Source organism: Schistocerca serialis, chromosome 9 (assembly GCF_023864345.2).
Source record: "Schistocerca serialis cubense isolate TAMUIC-IGC-003099 chromosome 9, iqSchSeri2.2, whole genome shotgun sequence".
Classification (NCBI taxonomy): Eukaryota; Metazoa; Arthropoda; class Insecta; order Orthoptera; family Acrididae; genus Schistocerca; species Schistocerca serialis.
The window spans coordinates 9,140,442-9,157,239 of NC_064646.1; the positions used below are offsets into that span (position 1 = coordinate 9,140,442).

At 37.2% G+C, this 16,798-nt stretch overlaps 1 protein-coding gene across 2 annotated transcripts in view; it reads right to left on the reverse strand.

The window, feature by feature from the left end:
* The window catches only part of LOC126418804 (myelin regulatory factor), a 337,499-nt gene that overhangs the window by 44,108 nt on the left and 276,593 nt on the right, over positions 1-16,798 (reverse strand). For both annotated transcript variants that reach the window (XM_050085740.1, XM_050085741.1), the window contains exons 16-19: positions 12,482-12,932; positions 11,885-11,993; positions 10,114-10,247; positions 919-985 (exon numbers count right to left, since the gene is read on the reverse strand). In XM_050085740.1, the coding sequence (XP_049941697.1) occupies positions 919-985; positions 10,114-10,247; positions 11,885-11,993; positions 12,482-12,932 (761 nt within the window). The remainder of the gene's footprint in view (positions 1-918; positions 986-10,113; positions 10,248-11,884; positions 11,994-12,481; positions 12,933-16,798) is intronic.

Genomic DNA, 16,798 nt, shown 5'->3' on the forward strand with positions numbered 1-16,798 from the left:
TATTGCATAATTTGGTTAAAACAATGGTATGCATTACAAAATATCTCTAAAGTACACCGCAATGTGGATGGGCTGCATTCCTCATGTGCAACACAGTTAACAACATGGTTTACACTCCATTAAGCAGTGGCACGTGACAAATGATCCTACACTATCCATGGCACTATCAAAAAATTTATTAATTTTTTTTGTTGGCACAGTGAGGAGTGCAGGGAGAACAGGTATCAAGATCAGGCAGTATGGGAGAGGAGTGAACAAATGAAATGAACTGGAAGCAACTTGTGACTTTTTCCATAGCATGAAAAAACTATAAGAAACTGTTTTCAGAATAAGAGCTTCCATATATAGGACAAGGTTGTCATCTAGTGCCCCATATAAAGAGATGAAAACGACAGATTAAAGACATATGCCTGGATATCTCAACTGACTAAAAAATTTTCAGCTAAAGGGAAACATCCAGGTTCACAACATGATCTCGCATACAGTTTTAGGCTGTCAGGAATTTGCATTACTGATTTAACCCATGACCTCATAGCTAAGACTTCATAATAAGTGACCAATAAAGGAAAGATCCCCAAAATGAAACTACAACTAATTAAGTGAAAAAAGGATAAGCTTTTATTATATAAGATACAGCAGACATAAGAATGAACAAATGGTGACAAGTTCTCTCTTTTCTTGCTACACGTCCCTTCACTTAGGGAGACTTTTTCAATTACTTCATGAATTCTGATTGCTGCCAGTCTTTCATTCTGATTATCAAAAGAAAAAACTTCTACCCCCAAATGATAGTATGTGTTACATTTGTTCATACCCTTGTCTGTTGCCACCTAGTAAACAAGAGTTATGTTTATCTTAATAAGAGTTCAGCATTGTTAAAATTATTCAGTACTGCCTAATAATATAAAACTGTCTTACCAGCAGTAACTTCATTCAGGTAATCTGCCTCTCTTTGATTCCGCTTGGCAGATTTAGGTTTACTTCCCTGTGAATAAGAAATTATACATTCAAACTATGGAAAACTCAGGATGGACTGTAGCAATATTATGAAATGGAAAGTTGCTACTCGCCATATAGTGGAGATGCTGAGTCGCAGACAGGCACAAAAAAAATACTGTCACAGCCTTTTTGTTGTGCCTATGTGCGACTCATCATGTCCTCTACGTAGTAAGTAGCAACTTTCCTTTTCATAATATTGAGAGATTATACATTTGTACAGATTTTTTAATTGTATAGTTGCAGATATAATAAATGAACTCAACACAAGATAAACTGATGAAAAAGCTCAATTTCACATTTTTTGCGAACATCATTTTCTCCCACTGCTTTGAATTGAAGTCTATGGTGTATGGGTGTATACTTCCACTCTTCTTGTTTTAAGAATTTACCTTTTAAGGCAATGCAGCTTAAGGAATAAAAAAAATGTGTACTACTGGCTGTTAATGGCTTCTCTAGTTTTCAATCAGTTAAAAAAAGGTAGACTTCAAGCTGGTAGCATTTTGCATCTGGTCTCAGAGCCCTAGAAACCTAGCAATAAATACACTATGTGCAGCTTGAGGATAACCAATCCTAAAACAATAAACTGGTAGCCAAGATCACAGGAATTCTTTTTATTCCATGATTACCGGTTTTGGCGAAACTAAAGCTGCCATCATCGGATCTAGGGAGGACAAAAAAACACTATAAAAGCGGGCTTGGATTCCACTCATATAACATATATACATATAAATTTAGTTACATACCTTACGACACATAAGGTTCAACATAAGGCAAACAATGGTGATATTAATAGTTGCCTATAACATGCAGGCCTTACAAAACTGTTGTAAGTAGCATATAGGTGTCCAAGAGAGATAGCATTATAAATGTTAAGTGTCTGCATCACATACAAGCTCAAGCTAGGTACTACTGCAACTCCAGCTCTGTTCTTACACTACAGGCTTCGTCGCAAGATGGCGTTAGCAGAAGAGGCTAACAGGCTCTATGTGTGTGGTAACACTACATCATTAGGGCTTGTACATAATTCTAGAGATTACTGTATCACGTAAACATATACAAAATTTATGAACGCTGCAGTCCTACACAATTGCACATCTGCCTGGTCACATATACGACATACCAAAAAGAAAATGCAAATTTCATGAGAACTACGGAATTACAGAAATGTACATCTGTCTGGGGTCCTATACATAATAAGATACAATCATACATAGATATTTTATGGGATCTGCAGGGTTATACACAGCACATCAGCCTGATGATATATATTTTAAGAACATTACAGGGTTACACAGTGCATACCCATCTGGTCATATATAAAAATACCAATAAAACACATCTTGAGTATGAGCGCAGATTTTTTCGGTCATATCAAATGCACATCTGCTTGGTTACATATAAAGCATACTGAAAGGAAATGCAAATTTTCTGGGGCTGCCGAGTTACACAAGTGCACATCTGTCTGGTCATATATAAAACCTACCAAAAGTCATTTATAAATTTAAGAACATTGCAGGGTTACACAAATGCATATCTGTCTGGTCTTATATTAAAAAACATACCGATAAAATACACATTGCTTATGAGCCTATGGGTTTTGGTCTTTTCTTGGTTTTGGTCCGGTGATCACCACATACACCACAGAACAGGGTCTTTTACGACTACATAAGTATATAGTCGACATAAGGTGGCATAACTTTTTGATATTGATTTTGTTAGATGACTGTGGTTCATTCACATGAGGCTGCCACATAGTTGTACTTCTTATATTAAGTGGTTCTGTTAACACATCTGATGGATTCTCATAAACTCAAGATACTTGCAACTTCATTTTCAAAGTGTAGTGATCTTTGTTTGCTAATGTTTACATTTCATATTGTAATTCTTCTGCTGTGGTTCTCAGAAGACTAATGAATCATTCAGATCACCTGTTCAATAAGTAGAAGCTATTACACAAAACCAAACAGAACAAGGTGCTGCCATTGTCACAAAGCTTAAATTGTGACACAAAGCCTTGCAATTGCTATAATAATCTATGCTTTTACTCAGGAAAAAAAGCCAACTGAATTATTGAGCAATGGAAAATCCAGAATGGAATAACAACAATATGAAAAGGACAGACTGCTATTCCTGGGTGTATACAAGGACAAGGAAAAAAAATTCCCACATTTTTCCTGGATTTCCCAGTTAAAAATACGCTTTCTCCCAGGTGAAAACACACTTTTTCCTTGTTATGTGACAGTATATTTTCCCTTGGAACTGTAAAACTTATCACATAAATTTCTGATCTTCTGGGCTCGAAATTATTCTAAATGCTTGTCATCAAAGAGCTGATTTTTAAATGGGAGTCAAACACTCCGTGATTTATGAAACTCATCGTACATTCTCACACATAGTTCAACTTGCATAAAAGGAAGTTTACTGTGAAAGTAACACTTTTCAGACCACCATTGGCAATATTTTCCTGTGGCCTTTTAGAAATGGGTTCATTTCAGCAGTGGCCAGAGAGCACCAGATAACAAGTGCCACTGCGCTTGCGCAGCTACAATGACATAGGAGGTCCATATGTGTAAAACATTAAAAGATCTTATGTTATGTCATAAAAGAAAGAAGACATCACAGGATACTCCAAGAGTATTGGAATTTTATGAACCATACTAAAATGTGCACATTTAAAGTGCATACTTTAAGTGCACATTTGTATGTCCAGATTTCCAATGAAGTAGGCCTCAAACTGATACTAAGCTTTTCAGTGTGGTTTTTGGGATGTAAATTTTCTTGGAGTACCAGTACTGTATTATCTCATGTTTGGTTCTTTATTGTGGCATAATGCCATACGTGCTATAAGATGAAAACATGCACTTGAAATGCAGCAAACAGTTGAAACTAGCCAATAGTGTGGAATTAAACACTTCATTTCAAATACATTGACTGCCTCAGTGGAAAAGATTAATAAAAGCCAAATTTCTTTAGCAAACCAACAAAAATAACTTCATTGTTCTGCAATGTGATTAATACTTGACTGTCAGAAAGGTGGAAATAAAATAAAATCTTAAACTAATAACATATTTTAGACTTCCATAATTATGTGAATGTATTTTAATTCACTTGATAGCTCCCGGCCACAGAAATCCATTTTGTTTTCATTTGACACAAGAGCAGTAAACGAAGAGGAAACAGGAAAATCACTAAATGTAAACACGGGTCACGTGGAGACTACTCACTTCCCCACTGTAACTCGACTGCTCTGCTCATCAGCCTTGGATCTACGATATTTCCGAACTGGGGCAAGACTCAATAGAGGCTCCCCTCCCTCGAGCGTTTGATATGGGACGTCAAAATTTTAAAAAAAAATTAAAAAAAATAAAAAAAATAAAAAAAAATTAAAAAAAATTGAATTTTCAAAAAATGTTCATTTTGTAATGCACATCTTTCCAAAGAGTCTGATACATTAAACATATGGTTTCGAGGGAATGTAAGATATGTTATTTGGTCTTAAGTGTACCAAAGTGCAGTGCCATGCTTCTCCACACAGCATTCTTCTATTGCACATCACTGTATTTCACTCTGTGGAATTGAAATGTGTATATTTTGTAATGGATGCCATCAAACTATATTCAGGACAGTGGAAATTAAAATGTTCTGTGGTGCCTTTCCTGCTCCCTGTCAGCCAGTTTGACATCCTGCCCCTCTTTTTTTAAAAAAAGAAAAAAAAAAAAAAAAAACCTTGCTATTAATACTGGATGGGATTACTTGTAATCGGGAGAACAAAAGTTCTTCAGAAAATTTGCACTCTTTATTGCCTATTAGCTAATAACATTCTGTTTTGTGTGATATAAAATTAAATATAGGATACATAAAACCAGTGCTGTTTTTCTGGGGGAACCTGGGGGACGCGTACCCCTAAACTTTTTCGTTAACAAAATAATTTTTTTATGATGTTGAGAACTTGGAAGAGTGCCAAAGATTTCTTTCATGGACATAAAGTTTTTGTTTCATTTTTTCGTGTTGGTAATTGCAATATGAACGATACCAGTGCAGTTTTTGGTAGGAAAAGCGATGTCATTGACTGTTTCAAGTATTTCAAAGCTGCGGCAACCGTTCTCGACAATTGAATTGCTGGCAGCCAGTTAAACAAGGATGTAGTGCCCTCGCCCGCTAATAGTGGGTGGTGGTAGTGCTAAACAGATATGCGTAGGCTCAGACGCCGAGCTACTGATATATGTCTCTACGGTCCCACTCCATGATGATGTTGATGACGTCATGGCTAAAAGCAGACAGGTGGTATCCCATATAAGTGGTATAAGTAATTTTCGCTGCATTATATCGAATGTCAGAGTACCCTCAAACTTTTTTTTTTAGAAAAAAAGCACTGCATAAAACCAGTAAAGACAAGAGACAAGCAAGACAATACACATTTCTTCAATCCTTAGCACTTAACATTTTTTTCTATCTAATCTTGCTACAGCTTTACATGGCATCCTTTCCTTTGTGCGAAAGAATCTATTACCTCATCAAAGTACTTCAAACATTTTGCTACATGAAAAATTACAATGTTGTTGTATAATACTGAAAAAGATATTAATACAAGTAGTACTCAAGACTGGTATGGTTTCTTGAGCTAATTACGTCCGTTTTGTCACCGTCTGCTAGATAAAACAAAATGTAGCACACACCAAATAAAAAAGACTGCTTTGGCACAAATGATCATTTTTATAACACGACAGAATATAATTCATGAAGAACCAATATCAAATGAATTAGGCCTACTACAAGCAAAAAGTTTTATGTTAGAAATTAGTTTCACATTTCATTCACATGCTCCAGTTTCTCAAGCATGAGGTCGAAACATGATAGTACGAAATTTTTATATAAATTTGCAATCGTCATATTCTTCCATAATTTGTGTGATGTCCCCATTTCTTCTCCTTGCTCATTCTACCGAACAATCTTGACATCACTAATTCTGTAACTATTCCTGCCACTGTCAAAACTTATTCATTGGTTAACTTCATTAACACTGCCAGAATCATTGGTTTTGTTATCCCGTGATTATTCTCTGGTTAGGCATTGTTATGTGTTTGTACAATGTGTTTTCCGTGCTAATTCCAGAATAGAACTTAAGAGGCTGCTAGCCGGGGACTGTACAACTGGCCCTTACTAGTATGGTGATCGGGCCAAAAATTTTTGTCAAAATTTCATTTCCTTGGATACACCGAGAAGATAATACATAATTTTTCTTACTTGTTATTCTTGTTAGTCATTTATTTCCACTCTGGTAGTCTGAAACCATGGATTCCCCATTTGCAAACCCATTCAACTACATAATCAGACGGTGATTGGCATTCATCCATTCAGCTTTACACCGCTCAGCTCGTATAGCCCATTTTGTCTGCCAGAATGTTTGTTTCTAGATGCGACGAGGATTCCCCTGACGGAGATGTCATGTAAACTATGCACGCATTCACAAATCAACTTACGATTCATTCAGAAATCAACATAGAATGTGTTCAAAAATGTTCAAAATCCAACAGCGATGTGTTTCAAAATCATATGAATAATCAATAGACCAATGTGCGCTGGATGCTAGGCGCTTTGTGAAAGAAGATTTTTTTCCTCTAGAATATGAATTTGGCACCTCGCCCCCTGTCCTACATCTGGGCCTGTTGCACATGTGTGAACCTGGCAGCTTGGGTGCACCAGTAAAATTTTTCCCAGTAATATTTAGCTGCTTGCTGCAACTGCTTACATGGCCAAGAGCCACATTTCTTTAGCCAGAACCGGGAGAAGTTACTACTCATACATGACTCAACTGCAAATGCACATGAGCCTGCTCGTAACTGCTAAAACGAATCTAATATAAACAGTTGGGATGTCATGCTCATCGGAGGCAATTTGTTGTTATGAAGCACTGCATAGTCTTCCGAAAGGCTTTGACACATTTTGCTGTTGTGAGACGCTTGTATGAGCACTGTGTTTTGTTGTTGTATGTGGAGCATTTCCTTTGCAAATTAAGTTTCACTTTCGTTTTTTTCTCTTGTTCATGTTTTATTGCGACAGTATTATTCTGCGGTAGCGGGATACAGTAACGTACTTTGTTAGAGTATCGATTCTTACCAGTCAAAATTACAAAAATTTAACTGAAAACGAAAACAATGAAAAATCCCCTGAATTCTAAAAAAATCCCAGGTTTTTCCCAGTTTTCTTGCGGATGAAAAAATTCCAGATCTCCTGGTTGTTCCGGGTCATATACACCCTGTACTCACTGTACAGAGGAGGTATTGAGATGCTAAACATTAAAGCCTTCAGACAAAAAAGTCGTTAAGTCATTAAAAAATAATAATAAATAAAAAAATAAAAAAATCTACCCACCAAGCAGCAGCAGAACACACACATAAAAGAAGATTACAATTAGGCAAGCTTTCAGAACCTGTGGCTCCTCCTTCAGGCAGGAGGGTTGAAAGGGAAGGAAGAGGGGTGAAGGAAAAGGGCTGGAGAGGTCCAGGAAAAGGGGTAGATTTTGGAAAAGTCTTTCCTTCTCACTCCAACTGGTAAGTCTCCCCTGACCCTTGGTTCTGGATGACGTTTCCAAAATCTAACCCTTTTCCTAGACTTCTCCAGTCCTTTACCTTCACCCCTCTTCCTTCCCCTTCAACCCTTCTGCCTGAAGAAGGCGCCATTGGCTCCAATAGCTTACCTAATTGCAACCTTCTTTTATGTGTGTGGTATGTTGCTGCTTGGTGAGTAGATTTTTCACCTATCAAATCACATTATCACATTATATTGTCAAAAATTGCTTGTTTTCATTGTTATACCTTTTCATATTTTTCCATTCCAATTGAATTTCTGAGTCTTTTGTTATTTCAACATTTTTATTTGTTAACAGAGTTACTTTTTTTCTAAAGTTTCTGTGGACTACTGAGCTAGTTACATGCAGTCATTTACTACCAATGCATTACAGTTCAGAAATACTTTGCTGCCTTTAAAAACTACATTTTCAGTAAGTAGTTAGTGCTGTAGGTTGGTCTTAAAATATAGGACTCGCATAATGAATGACTGTTGTGAATAAAGCCCTAACAATGACTGACTATTCAAATTTTTGGTATTTCAGGTTGATATTCAGAACTTACTGAATCAATATTTTGGCTGGGTACCATTCAGAGAGTATAAAGATGAGTCAGGCTAACTACCAGGTACGCCTTTAAAACCTTCCTAAGTGTAATAACAGCACAGGTGATATAAACATCTTGCATGTCTCTCATATGCTCAGGCAAGTATTTCTTGTTTGTCACTGAAGTGACAGAGACCACTCTTCATTTAGCATTTAAATACAAGTAAGCGGTATTGAGTTCTGTGCAACACCACTTGACACAACAATTATTCCAAACTGTATCTACAATCTTTTCGTGTGATTCCAAAAATCTACTTTGGAATTTGTCATCATGGCAATAGTTGTTGATAAATATGTAGAGACATCCTGCCATTCACATGTTTATAGTGAAAGTCACATTCGTGCAACACCTAGATTCTGAACATTATATAGAATTTTAATTTTACATTCCAGCAGAAATCTCCCAGCATGCTTAAATTGCTCTTCTGTTTCATATCTTTCTCTAAATATGTTTACGCATTTATTGGTAAGAATAAATATTAATTCTAGTGCAAGTTCTGACTCATAGCTCACTAGGTCAATACGTACGAAGGTAAGTCAATTAGCCTATTATCTGCAAAGTAGTTATAAAATTTTATTGTAATCAAACATGAAACTTACAAGAACATCATTTTTTGACATAGTCTCCTTGTGTTTCAACACACTTGGTCCATCATTGTACAAGCTTCCTGATGCCCTCATAAAAGAAGGTTTTTGGTTGAGCTGCGAGCCAGGAATGCACCCGCTTCTTTCACTGCTTCGTCCGAGGCAAATCGATGGCCCTTAATGCCTGTTTGAGTGGACCAAACAAGTGATAGTCAGAAGGGGCAAGATCAGGACTATATGGAGGATGATCCAGTACTTCAAATTTGAGTTTCTGGAGTGTTTCTGCAATGTGGGCAGCAGTATGCGCATGGGCATTGTTGTGCAACAACACAACACCTTTTGACAGCATTCCTCAGTGTTTTCTTCAAATTGCAGGCTTTAGCCTGGCAGTAAGCATCTCACTGTAATGTACACTGTTTATTGTTGTGCCCCTTTGTCCATAATGCACCAGTACTGGACCTTGTGCATCCCAAAAAACCATAAGCATCAGTTTTCCTGCTGACTGTTGGGTCTTGGACTTTTTCTTGCATGGCGAATTTGGATGTTTCCATTCCATAATATGCTGTTCACTCTCTGGCTCATAATGATGGATCCATGTTTCATCACCAGTAATGATCCCATCTAAGAAGTTGTCCCCTTTGTTGCCATAACGATCCAAATGTTTTTTTGCAGATGTCCAAGTGCATTTGTTTATGCAACTATGTGAGTTGTTTTGGGACCCATTTTGCACAAACTTTATGAAACCCAAGTCTGTTGTTGATGATTTCATAGGCAGAACTGTGACTAATTTGCAGACAATGTGCCACTTCATCAATAGTTAATTATCTGTCGAAGAGAATCATTTCACATAAATGCTCAATGGTTTCTTCATTTGTGGTGGTAAATGGTCATCCATCTCCTTCATTGTGTGTAACACTTGTGTGACCATTTTGGAATTTTTCAATCCATTCGTAGACACTCTATTGTGGCAAAACACTGTTCCCGTACTGTACCGAAAGTCTTCGATGAATTTCGGCCCCTGATGCGCTGTATGACCACAAAAAATAGATCACTGAACATTGCTCTTCTCTGGTGCAAATAGACAGTGGAGCAGCCATGATTAACAGCACAGCAGTGATAATGGAACTTACCTAGCAACTTGAAAATGGTAAAGATATAACACCAAACAAACAAAGCATGCGTCATCAACGTAAAATGACAGTACTACCAAAATAAACAAAAATATATAACTAAACTGCAGATAACAATTGACTGACCCTTATATTAGAGAAACCCATCCATCACAACAATATTTCTGAGAACAGATTTTACCTATGCTACAAAAAATTGTTTTTAATTTACAATATGCAGTGTTTTACCTCTTTCTCCATAGAGCTCAGAGTAGGTTCCTGAGATGGTGCTGAATGTGTGCTTTTAGCCATCTTAGGATGAATGACAGGAACGGTAACTGCTGTTTCTGTGACAAATGGTTTCATGGTGTGGTCGAAATGCACTGAAACACAATGTTTTAGGGTCAATTAAAAGATGCTGTTATACAAATGCATATTGAAACAGTAATTTTTACTTGGTGAGTCTATACATTTTGTCCATGTACATTATTTGTAAACATTTTACTATCACATTTTGTTACTCTATTCAGCTGTAAATTACAAATTGCCACGCTTTATACAAAACTAACAAGACTTGTTAAAAAAATATCATAAAAGTGTTGCACAGAACCCATTCATGTCCATGAATCACAGTGCTCATATTCTGACAAAGAGATAGACGGAAAGGAAGATTAGAGTTTATCAACCCAGCAGCAACAAGGTCATTAGAGATGGAGCATAAAATTGGACTGGGAAAATATAGGGAAGGAAACTATCCATCCTCTTTGGAAGAAATCATACTGTTGTTTGCATTAAGCAATTTGGGTATACCATGGAAAATCTTAATTTGCATGACCACAGTAGCCCGTTTTTTGGTATGTTCAATAGCAGAGTGGTACATCAGGTATAATCGTGAAACACAGTAAGACAAATAATTTAAGTTTATATTTAGGTAATGCAATTGTACTTTTATATACCCTTGTGGCTGTATCATATACATATATGTATTTATTGACAATGTATTTGTTGACATGTTAACAATGTGACTGATTAAGTACTGTAACTAGGGGCTTTCTTTGGTATGTTCAATAACAGAGTGGTACATGATGTATAATCATGAAACACAGTAAGACAAATAATTATTGTTAATATTTAAGAAATGCAATTGTACTTTTATATACCCTTGTGTCTGTATCATATATATGTATTTGTTGACAACATCCATACAATCTATATTGTCTACAGATGGATAGAATGAATAAATAAATAAATAAATAAAGGGGGCCTAGTGTGACTTTTCAAGCTTTCCCAGTGGATATGTTGCAAATAGTCTTCACAGGTTTGCTGCTGAATGACATTGTGCAAATCTCACAATATTTCCTCGGAGCAACTGTCCAACTTCTTCAGGTGGATGAACCTTGCTGGTGGCTGGGTACGACTGATACCATCGGTCATACCTAGCCACCAACAAGGTTAAACCACCTGAAGATGTCAAACAGTTGCTCTGAGGAAATATTGTGGAATTTTCACATCACTCAGTGGCAAACCCATGAAGACTATTTACAGGGGACGCATTGTTTAATGTGAACTGCAAGCTACAGAGAAACTCAGAATTTTTCACTTAAACAAACACTGCCAGAAGTGAAAGAACTGATAAGTGACATATAAAAAGTGATTGACTGATAATCAAACCTGAGACACTTCAATTCAGTCTTGCACTTTGCCACTGAACCACACTGAACTCCTATTTTCAATGTTTCAAGAGCAAGTGATAAGTTAATAATGTAGAGACATCATTCAGCACACTACCTTTCACTGCTGTTGGGACTATGAAGAAAAGATTAGGCTGATCACAGCATGCACAAAGGCATTTAGAGAGTTATTGATATCATACTCCACAAGTGATTAGAACAAGAAGAAACACTGACATGTGGTACCAAACAGTATCTAATAGAAATTTGTATTGAACTGCAAAGTTGGATGCAGTATTTAAACATTTACTGTAACAGAGAATAACAGAGAATGTATCTGGCTTACTTACCATAACGATAAGAAGAAAGTGGAGTTTGTCCACTCCCACTTGACACTGCAGGAAATACGTCAATGTGCTGGTCCATATTCTCATAATGAGAAGCATCACAACAAATAGGCTGGAAATGAAGAGAATTATAAGTATCTTTTTATTTATACTGTGAAAATTTGTAAGATAAAAAACTAAGCAACTTTGTAGTTTGAGAAATGAATGTAAGCTTGCATGCATATTTTTGTGCTAAGCTTACCATTTATTTGCAAGAGATTCCACACAGCCAGAAAAATTCAACTTTAAAAAAGTGAACTTTGTCTACTTTGAAACTAGATTAATTAATGGGAGAATGTATTCCAATATTTGTTACGACCTGTCAACTACAAGCATTGAAAGAAGAAGGAAAAAAATGTATAGATCTTTGGCAGCGAGAATGGGAAGTGCCAAGTTGTGGACATGAACATATAAAAGATTAAGAAATCTCATTTTCAAAGTAAGTCATGAAATCTCCTTCTATAAAGCACTTAATTATTTAAAAATACTTGCTTACTCCTAAATAAAACGTTCTATTTATTTTTTATATGCTAAAAGAGATAAAAATCTGTGTCATCTTACATAACACAGATTAGGTTCCATCTCTGCATCACTTGTGCAATGCGGTGGCCTTCCAATCGGTGATGGTGTAAGCCGTGAGCCAGTTAGTGGTGGGTCAATGAACTCCCCACTGACATGGTTATTGACAGGAGGATCCACTTTCCAGTTGTGAGGAAGTGTGGCGACATCCAGAGTGGGTGTTGACAGTGAGAGAGGAGCAAACACAGGTTGCCTGGAACCACTGCCCAGTGCTTCTGTACTGCTTTTGCCAGATGGATCCAACAATTTGGCTTTAGGAACTCGTTGAATACTTTCAGGCATCATGGGCGCAGGTGGCAAGATGTTATTAGGTAACCCAGTGCCAGGAACAGGTACAGCAGTTGGAAGGACCTTTGGATCTAGTATCCTTGTACTGAAGGCTGCTGCAGGTGCTACTGAATGTGCATGAGAATGACGATGACTTGAATTTTTCCTGTTAGAAAGAAAACACAGGTTTTTCAATGGATGTATCCTTATATTAAAACACTTGCTTGAATGCAACTGCAGAAGATACATAGCAACAATAAAGTTAATGACAGATATCCCAGAAAATCTAAAACTAAACTTCTCAGGACTTAATCTGATAAAGAACTGCTACCTCATCCTTTTCATTAGATGCCTCTGGATGGCAATATTGAAGATAACACCTGCTTACAAAACTAGGGCCACTACTTCTTTTTTAAGAATCTCCTCAGCTGTCATCACAAGGCTGGACCAACCCTCTTCTAGTCTTCTCACGAAATAAAGACTTCACACTGCATCTAAATGTATATTCCACTGGACACTGAATGCCAGGATGTATTTTGTATCATGATTAGTCATCTATATGGCAAGGCAAACAAGATGGTTTGTATGCTTGTGTACGCATCCTAATCTCTCTTATCTTATTCCCAGTGTCCTATGCAAGATATACAATGGAGTCAGTAGAAATATTGTAAAACATGCATTAAAGACAAATCCTCTAAGCTCATTCAACAAGATTCATGAGAATAGAGGCCCCTTTCTCCCAATGATTTCCATTTAAATTCCCTGAACATCTGACATACTGATATGCAGTACTCTTGTCTGTTACAATCCTAACAGAATTAGTCTGAATTTCTATCAGGTTCATCTGATAAGAACACCAGCACTGTGCCATGTTTTGCAACATACCACACTAATCAATCATCTCAGCAAGTCTGTCATCTAAATGTGTTCCCTAGAGTTGTTTCATATGTCTGTCCTACTTCACATTACTTCTTAACATTAGCCCTCTACATTGAAGTGATACAACAGATTACTGAAATCTTCCACTAAAGCTGCATCTAATATCTAGGATTCTTCTTTTTGTTTATCTATATTACCCTGATTTATGCAGTGAGTGACTCAATACATACAATGGAAACATGGGAAGGTGTAAGTTACATATACCTTTAAAAATTGTAAGGTGGAGTTACTTCACTTGCTACCATTCTAGTTTACATAGATACTCCAGAAGCCATAGTAAGGTGCATGGTGGAGGGTACCCTGTTCCACTACTCGTCATTTCCCCTCCTGTTCCACTAGCAGATACAGCAAGGAAAAAACAACTGTCTGTATACCTCTGTATGAACCCTAATTTCTCGTATGTTATCTTCTTGCTCCTTACACGCGATGTATGTTGGAGGGAGCAGAATCGTTCAGCAGTCACCTTCAAATGCTGGTTCTCTATATTTTTTCAATAGTATTTCCCAAAAAGAACACTGCCTTCCCTCCAGGGATTTCCATTTGAGTTCCCAATGCATCTCCATAACACTGAAGTTTTGTTCAAACCTACCTGTAACAAATCTAGCAGCTCTCCTCTGAATTGCTTCGATGTTTTCCTTCAATCCAACCTGGTATGAATCCCAAACACTCAAGCAGCACTCACAAATAGGTCACACCAGCATCCTATATGCGGTGGCCTTTACAGGTGAACCACTCTTTCCTAAAATTCTCTCAATTATCCAAAGTCTACCATCTGCCTTACCTACCATAGTTCTCACATGCCTGTTCAACCTCATACCACTCTGCAATGTTACGCCCAGATATTTAAACAACTTGTCTTGGTCAAGCTGGACACTAGTAATCTGTATCTGAACATTATGGGTTTCTTCTTCCTACTCATCTGCATCAACTTCCATTTTTCCACATTTAGGGCTAGCTGTCATTCATCACACCAACTGGAAATTTTTGTCTAAGTCATCTTGTATCTTCCTACAGTCACTCAACTTCGACACCTTACCTTACACCACGACATCATCAACAAACAATCGCAGACTGCTGCCCACCCTGTCTGCCAAACCAATTATGTTTATACAGAACAACAACACTTCCCTGTTGCCATTCATCCATAGTTCTCAGTATATCGTGTGAGAAATGGGTAAGCAGAGTTTCGCATGAGCAATGCTTTCTAAAACCATGCTGATTCATGAACATAAGCTGCTTAGCCTCAAGAAAGATTATTATATTTGAACTGAGAATGTGTTCAAGTATTCTGCAGAGTATAGAAGTGGGGGTATTGGTCCGTAATTTTGAAGGTCCATTCCATTACCTTTCTTATGTACTGGAGTCACCAGCACTTTTTTCCAGTCACCTTCAACTTTGTACTGGGCGAGAGATTCATGATAAATACAAGCTAGATGAGGGACCAAAACCATAGAGTACTCCTTGTAAAATCAAACTGGGATTCCATCCAGATCTGGTGACTTATTTGCTTTCAAACCTAACAGTTGTTTTCTATGCCAGGTATGCTTATTTCTATGTCACTATGTCATCCTTGAGGGAGTCTGTCTGATGGTCAAATGATGGTATGTTTGTATGGCTCTCCTGCCTGAACAATTTCTTGAATGTGAAATTTAAAACTTGGGCTTTCGTTTTGCTTTTTTGAACTGCCACCGCCAACTGGTCAACAAGAGACTGAATGGAAGCCTTGGACCCACTTAGTGATTTTACATATGACCAGAATTTTCTCGGGTTCTCTGCCAGATCTTTTTCTAAGGTGTGACGGTGGTAGTAGTTGTGTGCTTCGAACATAGATCTTTTCACAGATGTACGAATCTGTACTAACCTTCGCTTGTCATCGTTTGTGCATAACCTTCTCGAACCTAGAGTGCAACAGCCTCTGCTTCCTCAGCATCTTACTAATTTCATTATTAAACCATGGTGGGTCTTTTCCATCCTTTACCCACTTAATAGGAACATAACTCTCCAGACCACAATTTACAATCTGCTTAAACTTTACCCATAATTCCTCTACATCCATCTTACTGGTACTAAATGATGCCATTTCACTCTCTAAGTAAGATGTTAATAACTACTTATCTGCTCTGTCTAGCAGAAATATGCTCCTAGCCTTCTTGACTGATTTATTAACTTTTGTAATCACAGTTGCTGTAATGACATCATTACCACTAATCCTTGTTTATATACTGACATTATCGATAAGGTCCAGCCTATTTGTAGCTACTAGGTCTAAGATATTTCCATTTTCAGTGTTTAGAAATATTTGGCATGATTGTCTGTCTGTAACCCCTGCAATGAATCAATAGACATCCCAGTCTAAATGAATCAACAGATACCCCAATCTATACTCGGCAGGTTAAAATCACCTCCAACTAGTATTGTATGGTCTGGGTATTTACACGTTATTGATTGTGGACTTGCTTTGAATGACTCTAGAACTCTCACAGCAAAATTGAGTGGTTGGTAAAAACATCCAACAATTAACTTAGTTTCACCTACTCCTCTTATAAGCGACCAGATAACTTCACTGTCACACTCAACTTTGACCTCAATAGAGACAACGTTTTTGTCAAATGCTATGAACACCCCCCCTCCTATGGCCTCTAATCTGTCTTTCTGATATATGTTCCACAACTTGCTAAATATCTCGGAGCTTTCCACTTCAAGTTTCAGTCAGCTCTCAGTCTCAAAAATAATTTGAGCATGAGAACTTTCTTGGAGGGCAGTAAATTTGGGAACTTTATTACAAATACTTCAACAGTTTATTGATAAAATTGTGACAGTCGAAGTGTCTTTGGTTCATTAGCTAAACTATTTTTCCCCTTATTAGCAAGTGCCAATATTATCCAGAATGAGATTTTCACTCTGCAGCAGAGTGTGCGATGATATGAAACTTCCTAGTCTCGGTCCGGCACACAGTTTTAATCTGCCAGGAAGTTTCATGCCAATATTATGTTTACCCAAAACTGATAAATTAATATTTCCACAACTTTTACATTACTTTATTATTCATGTGGTAGTTTTCAGTCTGCCGAGTCTTGTTGTATATTTAGATTT